This window comes from Haemaphysalis longicornis, unplaced genomic scaffold (genome assembly GCF_048455015.1).
Source record: "Haemaphysalis longicornis isolate Haplotype H1 unplaced genomic scaffold, Haemaphysalis longicornis Haplotype H1 scaffold_1, whole genome shotgun sequence".
Classification (NCBI taxonomy): Eukaryota; Metazoa; Arthropoda; class Arachnida; order Ixodida; family Ixodidae; genus Haemaphysalis; species Haemaphysalis longicornis.
This window is the reverse complement of record NW_027526203.1, coordinates 363,125,448-363,138,309: the sequence shown is the minus strand read 5'-3', so window position 1 is coordinate 363,138,309 and position 12,862 is coordinate 363,125,448. Positions and strand designations below refer to the sequence as shown.

At 45.4% G+C, this 12,862-nt stretch overlaps 1 protein-coding gene across 2 annotated transcripts in view; it reads right to left on the bottom strand.

Annotated features, from left to right (window-relative positions):
• Positions 1-4,292, bottom strand: part of LOC144155024 (arylsulfatase B-like) — a 32,502-nt gene extending 28,210 nt beyond the window's left edge. The window contains exon 1 of one of the 2 annotated variants that reach the window (XM_077686217.1): positions 4,037-4,292. In XM_077686217.1, the coding sequence (XP_077542343.1) occupies positions 4,037-4,235 (199 nt within the window). In that variant the 5' untranslated portion in view covers positions 4,236-4,292. The remainder of the gene's footprint in view (positions 1-4,036) is intronic. The other variant, XM_077686216.1, reaches the window with a different exon arrangement.
• Positions 4,293-12,862: the final 8,570 nt, after the last annotated feature.

The following is a 12,862-nucleotide window of genomic DNA, read 5'->3' as shown; positions in this document are numbered from 1 at the left end:
GAAAGCTCTGCATAGATTATCCACTCTCGTTAGGAGCCCCAACCAGGTTTTCTTATGTCCTTACCGCTAAGGAGTAAAGTTCTGTATATAGTTCTCCTAGGGTAGCTATATACACGTAAAATTTCTAGGTATAGTTCCTTCTGGGACGGATACTAGGAGCTCCAGTTTGTTCTCTGGTCTGGTAGGCTGTATTGGCGCCATTTGGAAGCAGCGATCGTCGAATTTAATAAGACGGGGGGGGGGGGGGGGGGGCGTTGTTTGCTCGCTACTGGCTTTTATTACCATGTATGTTACAAGCAAAAGCAGATATGTCAAAGCTAATTCAAATCACACCCTTTGAAACACAAGGCCCGCTTCCAGATGGCGTCGCCAAGAGGTACATCGTGCCTGAATTGGAGGGGATGTCAACCTCCCGGAAACACTTGCTTTTACAGTTGACAGAAACGTTAACTGGTTTGCAGCGGAACTCAGCAGATTTAGCGAAAAGCGATTAGAGTCTGTAGATGGGAAAAGGGCAATAAATGTATGGTTACATTACTGTCGCAACCATAGTTAGTGTCTGCTCAAAATCAAAATGGAATAATGAGTCTTAGTTTTAACAGAATAAACAGCAGTAGCTAACCTCCCCGATTGAAAGGTTGGGAAGCATTTTGCTATCATCATCACCAACAACCAGAACGTTCTAAATCGCGCTTCAACCTTTGCTATGAAACCCCTGGCACCAAAGATAGGGAAAGCTATGCAGGGAAGGTTTTAGCTACTCAGACAATTAGAGTCCGTCTGCTGGCACTAAGTTGTTCAAGAAAAACGGTGCATCATGATACTTAGGACCAACACGAGAGAGCTTGCTGACAGCTAGTGTCTCCTTCCCTATCCGCGTACACGGCGCATGACGGCACAAAGGTGGGCCACTGCAGGGGGCTGCAGATTTCCATCGAAGACGACCTGTGGCCTGTGGCCAGATTGCTATGCTCACGTTGGTGGAACGTTTCCCTTCTGAGGTGGTACCGTTTGCCCGTGTAGTGCGTGATTCGCGATTTCAAGTTTGCGCTCGCCATCTGGCGGTTAGGGCGAGAAACTGAGCTTTGTTGACTATACTGTTACGGTGACGTGAAGGAAGACGTGAGGCGAAGAGGTATTCACGCAGTATATTTACAAGCCTCAGAGCACAGCACAGGCAGGGCGCAACATCCTCTTCTTCTACTTCTAGCTCTGTCCCTTAGCCCGAGGGTGCTAGCGTCATCTTCTTTCGGCTGCTTACTGGTACATGTCCGAATGTTGTACATAGGCTGTGTACTAGGTCTTGCTATGCTTTCTCTTCGGCTGAGACACTGTAGCAATACATAACCAGGTCCGGTTGCTTTTCTCTCCATTATGTGCCACTGGCTCCCCTTCTGATCACAACCTCTTAACTAAGACGTTATAACGAAGCCACACAGAGGCTCAATGGGCAAAAAAAAAAGACCGTTTACAGAAATTTCCTGTGCACACCCCTTTGATGTGGTGCCGTGATTGTCCTCACGCGTTCCCACCAGTACCCGCGAGTAGTAGGCGACGGGCCTCGGAGAGCGTCATGAAGGAAAAACTTAGAAATGAGAAATAAGTGGCGGCAAACGCGGTAGTTTACTGGAAACATTTCGCTCTGAATGACTGCCCCTTCCAGGAAGCGATGATTTGCTTGATAACAAATAACGTAAGGAAATTATTCCGCCTAACCACGCGCAGCACCGATCTGTTCAGCTAGCCTTATCGGTTCGCGCCGTCGTTGCGCGCCGGTGCTCGCTCCCCCGCCCACTTTTTTTATTAATGCTACATGCTGATCTCCTTTAAGTGGTAATTGCTCTAAAATGTTTGTTATGGAAGGCGCATGAGATTTTATTGCTTGATGGGGGAAGGGGGGGGGGGGGGCGGGGCGGGGCGCAGGCACTCGTCCGAACAGTCTCTACGCGTAAGGAAGAGCTGATGAGCTTGCGAGCCTGAGTCAGGGATGGTAAATTGATAGGTGGCCGGTGTACGGAGGTCCAAAGATTGTTAAAGTAGGGAGGGGATCAATCGCATCTTCTGTACCATCCACGCGGAGGGGTGGTTCCCATTTGTTTTTAGCGGGAATTATGCGTGCGACGTTGACTTGGTAGTACTCTGTTTAAGTTCCTGTATGCATTAAATATCCTCTACGTTTCCCAGTTAATTACAAATTGCAACAACCGCGCTTTAAAAAGTTCAATTGGCGTTAGCATGCCGTTGGTACTGAGCGTGCGACCTGATCCAATGAGATACGTCGTAATGGATTGCTACAGATATATTGAAAGTTGACCGGAATCTGTGACAAACGGAGTTTCCCGAATCCCGCCTTTATAATTCAACCACCAAAAAACACTTCAGATTGAAATAGCGACCGTGTACTCAGTTGCGAACTCCACGAGCCACCGATGCTGGTATAACTCATCCAGAAGTTGTAATGCAATCTATCGGCAAGGCGATGTTTCTTCAGAAACAACTGATAATAAAAAAAATCTTCCCACAGAGTTTGCCCTGTCTTAAGCGATCTTTTGAAAGACGCTTTCGTTTAGGAGTGGGTGTGAACTGCTGGTTTTTCGGCCAACGAGTACTTCTTGCTGCTTTGCAGGCGTCGTTGGTATCTTAAACTCATCCGCACATCTCATATCACTTATTCCGGTTGCAGACAAGCCAGTTAAGAATGTTACACAGCATTGGCAAATGTCATTGGGAATAGACACATTCAATTCATACCGGCAGGCTTTAAGCCCAGGTTGAACCCCACTCCACGCCCAAGTTGTTCTCAATCAGAAGCTTCGAGCCGGTTTGTCCTTGTTAACCATAAAATATGTCCTGGAAAATAATCGATTCCGCATTGCTGTGAACGGAGCCCTACGGTCGTGCCTCGCACGTACCGAACGGTAGTACACATCTGCTATTGTGCAGGTACGCATCACAGGTTATGGAGGACGAACGCAGGAGGCAACAAAAGGTCAGACGTACCCTAGCACCTCCCCCCTCCCCCCACCTCCAAGAGCATCCCTACATCGTTGCACACATCACTGAAGCTTCATATCATTTCTTTTATTGGCGGAATTTTAATATACGACCAGATAAATGAATTCACCATGAATTAGTGAAGTTTTCATTGGACCGCCGTGAGTGCCGGATAAGTGAAAAACATTAACATCAATTGCAATAAGATTTATTTCTTCATAAGTTTCCGGGACCCTATAACCGTTTCGCACCAAGATAAATCAAATAGATCACAAGCATCATTGCTTAAGTAAGCTGGAATGTAATGCGTACTTTTCCTGAAACAAACGTTTCGTGTTACTGAAGCTGCATACAATACACTCCTGTAGCGCGACTGATAAAGGAACTGGGAGAATATGCCAGATTTTTCGAATTTTCATTTGTCAGCAATTTCCGAAATATGTTTTGTTTTTGGCCGAAGTGCTTTCAGTTTCCCTTTAAACACATTCGCCTCAGATTCGGTCGTATTTGAGATCGTGGAAAGGGCTATGAGGAAACATTTTCTATTCTACACAGCGCATGTGCTTACAGTTTCAAGCCAGGAATTGTTCACATTACAGACAAACAGTTTTAAGAATAAAGCATGACCTATGAAATTTGATGCGACATATAAAATTACTTCAATTATCGATTTGAAGTGACCGTGTTGACCCTTAGCCATGCCGGGTCCCATTATGCAGTCGGTGGGATTCGGTCTTGGCACGAGGCACCTTATCCCACGAGGCGCCAAATACAAACGCTGCCATTTTAAATTGCGGAATGGAGCGGACGTCTGAAATCTCACACAAGAGGATCGCCTCAAACAAGAGGGCGCGTTACCCAACACAAATACATGGGATTAGTTTACGTCTTCCTGCTTGCTCCAGGCTGAAAGAAAAATTGTTCGGTAAGACAAAAATAAGGAGCTGCGAGGAAGCCGCTAAAACCAAGGTTAGTACATGTGCAAGCAGAAGTAACTGTTTGCGTTTCTACCAACAAAAAATCCGCAGCAACACGCGCTTACCTACATCGTCGGCGAGTACGAAAACGATGTGGGGTTGCCGCACCTCCCTGGTTGCAGCACCGAGTGACAACAGCACGGCTGCGACAAGAGGCCGCAAACAGAACAGCGCCCAACAAAGCGCTCCCGACATCCCAGGACTATTCGCAATGCCTCGGATGCAGGCTTCCGCTCGACGGTGCTCACTTCCAGCGCCGCCCATCGTGATAAAGCCACTCGTCCGCAGGCCGGATAAACCCGCCCCGGCTCTTCGCTCGCTTTTTCGCTCCCTTCGCGGGCGACTGATTGCGACGTGAGTCTTCCCGTGGTCCTCCACGCTGTCGGCGTGCTCTCACGTCAGAAATACCGCTTTACCGTCACTCACGCTGGTAACTCGTACAGCGCCTCGACCAAAGTAGCACGCAACATTTTCTGCTATCTAGCCGAGTTGTGGTTTCGGACGTGGAACTTGGAGTCTTTAGTGCGTACAATCCGCATATGCGTGTTCCTTTTGTTGTCAAGACAATAATCCCTCGCTTCTGTGCCCAGGATTTCTAACTTCGGTCCCCTGCATACGCTACGCAATGTTTCTTTTCCAATTCTTGCGAATTAATTTTCACCATCAATTAGAGGATTTTAATTGACATGCGGTGCACTTTTGAAAACATCAGGGGAACATGCTTTACCGCAGTGCAACTACATGACCAAAGGTTCAAAGGAGTTTACTGGTTAAAGGAGTAGCTTTCATATAGATGAAAGACTGAAGCAGCAAAAAGGCAGAAGCCTGGACAACCAAGTGCTGCAGCCTCCCCAGTTGTATGTTTTCAAGAAAAGAGCATGTAAAGTGTATGTATGTATGTATGTATGTATGTATGTATGTATGTATGTATGTATGTATGTATTATGCATATATATATATATATATATATATATATATATGAGAGAGAGAGAGAGAGAGAGAGAGAGAGAGAAATGAGGGGAGGCTGCCATGAATTGCAAGGTAGGCAAATGGGAAAATGTGGCACCTCATTTATTCTTTTCGTAACACATATCGTTTTATAGACATTTTCCCCTTTGCCTACCTTGCAATTCACGACTACCTCCCCTTATTTCTGTGATCACTCAACAAGCCCCCAATTTTTCATTCTGATTAGCTCCGTGCGTAGCGAGGGTCTCTGTTCTGGCATCCCTGGTGCCATATGTAGCTTAATTAAGAGGGTTCAATGCTGGTCGACCGCTCCCTACATGTCGTAGACGCTGGATTCACGGCCGGGGTGGGGTGTCAATAAGGAGGTTCCCTTCGGCCCGAATAGTCGGGGTGACGCTGGCTGCCACCTACCAGCGTCAGAAATTGTTGTGCTAAATATAAATACCCGAGAAAGTTACGGAGAACAAGATCGCCCAGATAGCCGAATTAATAAGGCATCCAAGATGTAATCAGAAGGCGTTGGTTGGGTCCTCACTCAGGACGCGTGTTTTTCTTCACTTTCTTTCCTATATAAAATTTTTAAAATGTTAATTTCACTAATCGTAGTGAAAAAAGCCCAACACCTCGCCTATGCCTCCTTTGGCATTGTAGGCTGCCGGCCTCTCCTGTATTTCCTCAACGACTCCCTCATTCCTAACCATATTAATCTGCAAAGCATAACGAGGGCCTCGGTTCTGGCAGCCTTGATGGCGAAAGGAGGCGTAAAAGGGTTTCCCGTCAGTCGACTGCTCATGATAGGCTGTAGACGCGCGATTCACAGTCCGGGAGTGAAAAAGAAGGTATCGTTCGCCGTGTATTGTCAGATTGGCGCTGGCTACCACCTTGAAGCATCAGAAATAGTTGTGCTAAATATAAGTAAGGAATCATGTATGTATGTGTATATATATATATATATATAGTAAAAAATCGGTATAGATTTTTTACTATTTGCTACGGCAACCAAAGACAGCCCTTCTCGCAATCAAAGTAGATATATATATATATATATATATATATATATATATATATATATATATATATATATATATATATATATATACATGGGTGTGCTTGTGTACTACACAGAGCAAGTAGTTACTGAGTGCGCATCTTTCATCCGCTGCTGTCTCAATGTACTTAATCTAACCACTTGTGGTTCCTTAGGGCAAGTATTGTACCTTTTGTATACTCCAATGCCTGGAGTAGCCAGCTCCTGTTTGGGTTGGAGCTAAACTCTCCAATAAATAATTATTTCTCTCTCTCTCTAAGTACCCCAGAAAGTGACGGAAAACCCTGTCGCCCAGATAGCCGAATTGGTAAGGCATCCGAGGTCTATTTGGAAGACATGGGTTGGGTCCCCACTCTGAGCGCGCGTTTTGCTTCACTTCCTTTCTTACATAAAATTTAAAAATGTGTGCGAGAACTAACGAAGTTGACCTTGTGGGAAACAGAAAAGCCCCAAATCCGACTGACTCCGTATTGTCTGCAACCTGTGGTCGAACCGTTTCGTCGTAAACCAGTAACCATTATTTATTTTTTCGGTTCGGTTCCTGTTCAGGTTCAGCGGGCTCGAAAATAACTGTCCGACAGACTGATATATATATATATATATATATATATATATATATATATATATATATATATATATATATATATATATATATATATATATATATATATATATATATATATATATCGTCGAACGGAACCGAAAACCGGAACTGAACCCGAACCGGAACTTCACCGAAAAAAGAAATAACGGTTACCGGTTCATGCCGAAACGGTTCGACCCTCCGTTGTTGATATTGCACAGTCAATGCAATTCAGGCCTTTTTTTCTTTCACGTACCGTCAACTACGTACCCACTCGCGCACTTTCCCCTCCAGAAAATTGAACACCATCACGCCCTATGTAACAACAAGGGAAATGAATGAGCACCAATGTAGCAATGGTCCTTTTCTGCGGACCAAACAAAATATTCTCGGAAGCTTGCAGGGGATATAAAACGACTTTGCCCTTCCCTAGCTGCGACTTTATTTGAGCAATCTGGCTGCAGGAGTGCTCCACTGCGCAACAGCGAAAGCCCACACCCGATGTGTGCAAACTTTTTGTATTTCATAATTTGTTTAAGAGGTCCGACACCTGCAAATTGTTAATACTTGACAAGTGTGACCACAGGAGCTGATCAGTGGCTAAGCCGTTTGCTGCTAACCACAAGTGGCCTCGATCTCCCTTCCCCGCGACCGTTTTTCTAAAGTAGATGGAAATCGAGAACGTCCGTGTATCGATATTTTGACCCACGTTTAATATCACCAGCTGGTTAAAATAAGTCTGCCGGCCTGCAACATAAGCTGCGCATCGGAGCAGAGATATAGCACGGGGCATCAAACGCGCCAGTTTTTTTTTTTATTGTTTACACGGAAAACAACGAAAAAGAAAAGGCGAATCACGTTGTTTTAAAATATTACGCAAAAGTAAGTAAAACCGAATAAGTGAAAAAAAAGCACCAAAACGTGGATATTGCTCTATACTTTTGTTTGCCCTGCCTTTCACAACCAAACGTGTCATCAATGCGAAGGAAGTGAGTTCCGTGGTCAGTTTTTGAGGACAGTACAGTCGAGAAGTTCCGTTTTTTTTAGATACAAGTAACAACAGATATGTCAGGGAAAACTGCTAAGGTGCGCACTTAATCCCTTGGCAAGAAACTGCAGCCCTCGACCTTGTGTTGGAAACAGAAACAGTAATAAAGCAGATGACACGTGCAGAAAGGCAGGCCGGTACCTCACAATGTCCCATTCACCCAGCGATCATCTTTTCTGCTTGTTTTGCACTTTTGTCTCTTTCAGATCTGCTTTTTTTCGAAGGTGCACTTGTACTGACTGCCCAACTCGCTACATTACTTCTACTGCAACTCGTTCCGGAGGGGAGTACCGCTGTTGACGAAATAAAGAGCGTCTACCCAAAAAAGCCCCATCTCATGCTCCGCGTGTCAAATTTCCCTTTCATTTTGTAACAGCATAATCTTTTACAAGATTCCGCAATGTAGCACACAGAACGATGGCCGGGGGTCAGGCGGTACGATAACATACTGATTGTAATGCACACATCCGGTATAGCTATCTCAAAAGGAATTGCAGTGGTCAGAGCAATAATGCACTGACTGAGCGTTAACTAAAGCTTACATTTAACAAAAGTGTGGCTAACACATTCGATAAGGTGACAGCTAACAAATTATTCAGGGTGACCAAATAATCTAATAATTTGGTAGTATTTATGTGGCTGTTGTAGGATTTTTCTGTTTTGTTACAAATATAAACAATGTGCGTCATTGGTAGTAAGCGCTGGTATTTGAACGCGCCAGTACGCAGTCCTAAATTTAAGGCTTAAAGGTTAGCGTGATGGGTGACCCCATAGCGACGATAGCGATTTCAACAAAAAGAAAAGGGCCGAAAATACATCGAACCGTCATAGCTCTTGGTGGTGGCTTTATGAATAGTAGTTAGGACAACATAAACTCTGGGCGAGAAAGTAGGTGGTAAATAGTCGCCACTTCATATGTTTATCTAATATCTCGCAAAGTTTGCCTTTCAATTGCGCCACTGCCCTTGGGGAACAGCAGCATTTTGAATTTTGGTTTGTATTTTGATTTGACCGTCGTTTTAAACTTCTAAATGTTTTTTTTCTAATTTCACTGATAACTCAACTCATCGAACCGTTTCGGTACGTGATTTTGTCTCGAACCGGAACTGACGGAACGAAATGATATCGCCTGAACCAGAACCGTAACTGAACCGGTATTTTTTTCGGTTCGGCACGCATATATATATATATATATATATATATATATATATATATATATATATATATAGAAAATAAGGGTTGGCAGTCAAGAAAACCTCGGAAAGCAAAGGGGAGGTTGTGGTGGGTCATAGAAAGAGATGAAGAATTTTTTGAGTCGGAAAGAAAGTGGTGAAAAAATGCCCGTTGGGTGGGATCCGAACCCACGACCTCCAGAATACCGGTCTGGTGCGATAACCACTACGCTACCAGCGGGGCTGTTTCCCCAGCACTTTCTCGGGTATTTATGTTAAGGTATTTTTGTTTCCTGCACTTGGGGGTGGTAGCCAGCGCCACTCGGACTACTCGGGGTGAAGGGGACCTTCTTTTTAACCCCCGGGCCGTGACTCGAGTGTCTACGACATGTCGAGAGTGGTCGACCAGCGTTGAACCCTCTTAAGCTCCCTTTGGCACCAAGACTGCCAGAACAGAGGCCCTCGCTAAGCATGTAGTGAATCAGAAAATGGGAAATGAGGGGCTCCGTGAAATAAGACAGAAAATAAGGGTTGGCAGTCAAGAAAACCTCGGAAAGCAAAGGGGAGGTTGTGGTGGGTCATAGAAAGAGATGAAGAATTTTTTTAGTCGGAAAGAAAGTGGTGAAAAAATGCCCGCCGGGTGGGATCCGAACCCACGACCTCCAGAATACCGTCTGGTGCGATAACCACTACGCTACCGGCGGGGCTGTTTCCCCAGCACTTTCTCGGGTATTTATGTTAAGGTATTTTTGTTTCCGAGGTTTTCTTGACCGCCAACCCTTATTTTCTGTCTTATTTCACGGAGCCCCTCATTTCCCATTTTCTGATTCACTATATATATATATATATATATATATATATATAATGTAACATGGGTTGACTACACAGTGCAATGCAGCGTGATCACAAGATTTACACATCTCTGTTGTAGCGAGCAAGAAGTCATTCCGCACATACACACACACGCCTACACACACCTACCTACACACATACCTACCCCCCACCCACCTACACACACACACACACACACACACACACACACACACACACACACACACGCATGCACTCCCCCCCACACACACACACACGGCTCATTTTTTCCAACGCACGCCAGGCACCCCAGCCCCAATTTGTCCCCAATGCCTTATTCCACCTAACCGAGGGCCACATTCTATGGAACTGCCCCCCCCCAACCCTACACTACCCCACAATTACACCAGAGAGTGGCTGGCTGTTGCGGCGAATGAATCTTCAAGAGCAACGGGAACTGGCGGCCCACATCATCCGAGCCTTGAGCCGTTGCCTGGGACGAGCGGCTGATTTAACTCCGCCATCCCATGACTAATAAAGTTTTTTATTATTTATCTATCTGTACCACACGAATTCCTTAAAATCGACGACACTTTGGGCCCTTCTAGCATAAATTGCCAGAGTTCCATTGTACGGGAGCTTGGATAAAGCCCTGGTGATGCATACAAGATGTCTCAAGGGGTCCCGCCTTGATCACTGCAGGTAACCTTCCGGGATGAGAGGATGGGACAGCGGCCATGTATAAACTTGTAAGGAGAACCCGCCTGGAGAAATGTCTGTGTCTATCAAGTCGAGATCACCGCAGTCTCTGTAACCGTCTCATGTAGGGGAGTTTGCTTACCCTATACTTTAAGAGCCGTCTTCAACGCTTTCCTTCGTACGACTCGGGCCACTTTTGGAGGTCTGTTTGGTGGGAGCTCCAGATGTTGGCACAACATTCCAGTACTGTAGTGCAGGGGCTGTGAACAGCGTACAGAATGCATTGTGTGGCATGGCCCTTGATGTTAAGGTTATTAGCCGTCTTAACCTGTTTGCTCTTTTGCAGACACAGTCGACATGGCATCTGAAAGGCAGGCATCAATCAATACCACTCTGAGGAGCTGTCTTGGTGACCTCTTGTAGGTGTGTGCCATGGGCATTGTAGGTCACGTCGGCCGGTATTCGTTTGCCAGAAATTTGTAAATATAGTGATTTGCTTGGGTTGAGGAACAGCCCATTGCGATCAGACCATCTGGAAATCTTGAGCAGGTCGAACTGCAAGATCCTTCGGTTGTTGAGGAGTGGATGGTGCGGTCTAGTATGTTGTCGTCGGCGTATCGTAGGATGTGCGATTCAATGCCGGACGCGAGCTCGGTGATGTACGTGCTAAACAGGAGCGGCTCGATCACGGATCCCAGAATTTCTAATGACGTTTTGCATTGAGTGGTGTCGCAGCGAAGACCCGGCTTTCCTGACAGTTCATATGTGGGTTGGGCTTTGTCGTTTGTGATATCTGCTCGCTTGGATACATTGTTTCGCCACTCAGACGCATTGTGACAGAACAGACCCGGTGAAATTGACAGCGCAGCTGCTTACACCGCGTTGTCGGGAGTTCACGCTGCGGCTCATTCGACCGATCGCTTGGTCGGTGGGTACGTCGGTAGGCACAAAGCAATTCTCACCCTTGTCGTGGACTTATTCGTTGAAAACCTCCCACACACAAGCCTAGTGTGCATCGCTCTTTCGGGAGTGCAGAAGACATGGCCATACCTCACAGAGGCAGCTCCTCCTCCATTCATGGCAGAACTTTTGTGCCAGTTTGTTTGCTGACATAATTGGCGCCGTTAGGCGAAGAAACGAAAGCGAAAAGAAAGGGATAACACGAAGTAGCAGACAAGAAACCGGTCGAAGATTTTCGTACCAAAAGAAAAGCAAACGGAAGTTTGGAAAGAGACGCACATACGTTGTACCAGTAAAGAAGTCGATAACTATCACCAGGCTTTTCCCTTAAAAGCATCAGTAACGTTGATCGTTCCACATCCCCCCGTCAACACAGCAGCCACGCTAATTCATCTGAATCCACTTTAATACAACTTCTTCCCACCTTATTCAATCAATTCAATTTAGTATATCTTAATTCCTGCTCTTATCTACTTTCACCCATCTTACTTAACCTTAATCACACCTTCATTTTCATCACCATCAATTACAAACGCATCTTTAATACACTTTATTTCATTTTAGTTTACGCTAATTCACCATATAACACATCTTAATCCACCTTAATCCAACATTGCTAACAATTACTATCAATCATTATTCAATCAATAAACTTTAGCAAGTTTTGATCCTCTAATAAACACGGCTGCCAAGTTTTGGTTCACATGTGTCCTCCCATGGATTACGTAGGCCTTTGTACCATTTGTGTCGAGGCCGTGGCCTCTAAAAGTTTACCTTCTAGAGAGAGATGTATAAGGCTTTCAGCTTAATAAGGACGCGCGGGCAGAAACCTCGTGCGAACGAGCCGCCACAACGGTCTGTTTTAAGTAGGTGTCATTCATTCTTATTTTGTACTGATGTATGGGTGAGGGGACAGGTATGGGGGCGGTGGTCTGCATCAGCACACCTGCACTCCCTCGGTGCTTCTTCTCGAATTCGAAGAACTTCTGGCGGAGCGTATCGTGTTTTCAACGGGCGATGACTTCGATAGTGACCGGTGAACACACCGGGACATTCGTTTTCCCTGTTGACTGCGAAAGCTCGTTCCGAGCAGCTCGTGAATCCTCTTCCAGCGGGGTACAGATGTTTAGTGTACAGATGTGTACAGTGTACAGATGTTTTAGTGTACAGATGTTTCTTGCTCTAGCGTCAACGTGAGTCTATGCAATGTGGTGAAACTGATATGTTCCGACATTGATTGAATGAATGTTTAATGAAAGGAGGTAATTGAGCTTGGTGGTAGGCACACCTGCCTTGAGAAGGGGAGGAGAGAGAGAGAGAGAATCCCCTTTATTTGGAACTCTGGTTTTAGGGTGGGGAAGTGGAACTGTCAGAAGATCCAATGCGTCAAAAGGTCCAATATTGGATCTCTTGACTAGTTGGATCTCTTGTCTCGTTGGACCTCTTGACTCACCGTGAACCTCTTGACTCACCGTGAACCTCTTGACTCGTTGGATCTCTCGACTCGTTGTACCTCGTAGGAAGCTATAACAATCAGCAACCATCACAAGCAGTAATTAATCGCAATGTAGACTCGCATAACTTAAACGGCCAAATATTAAT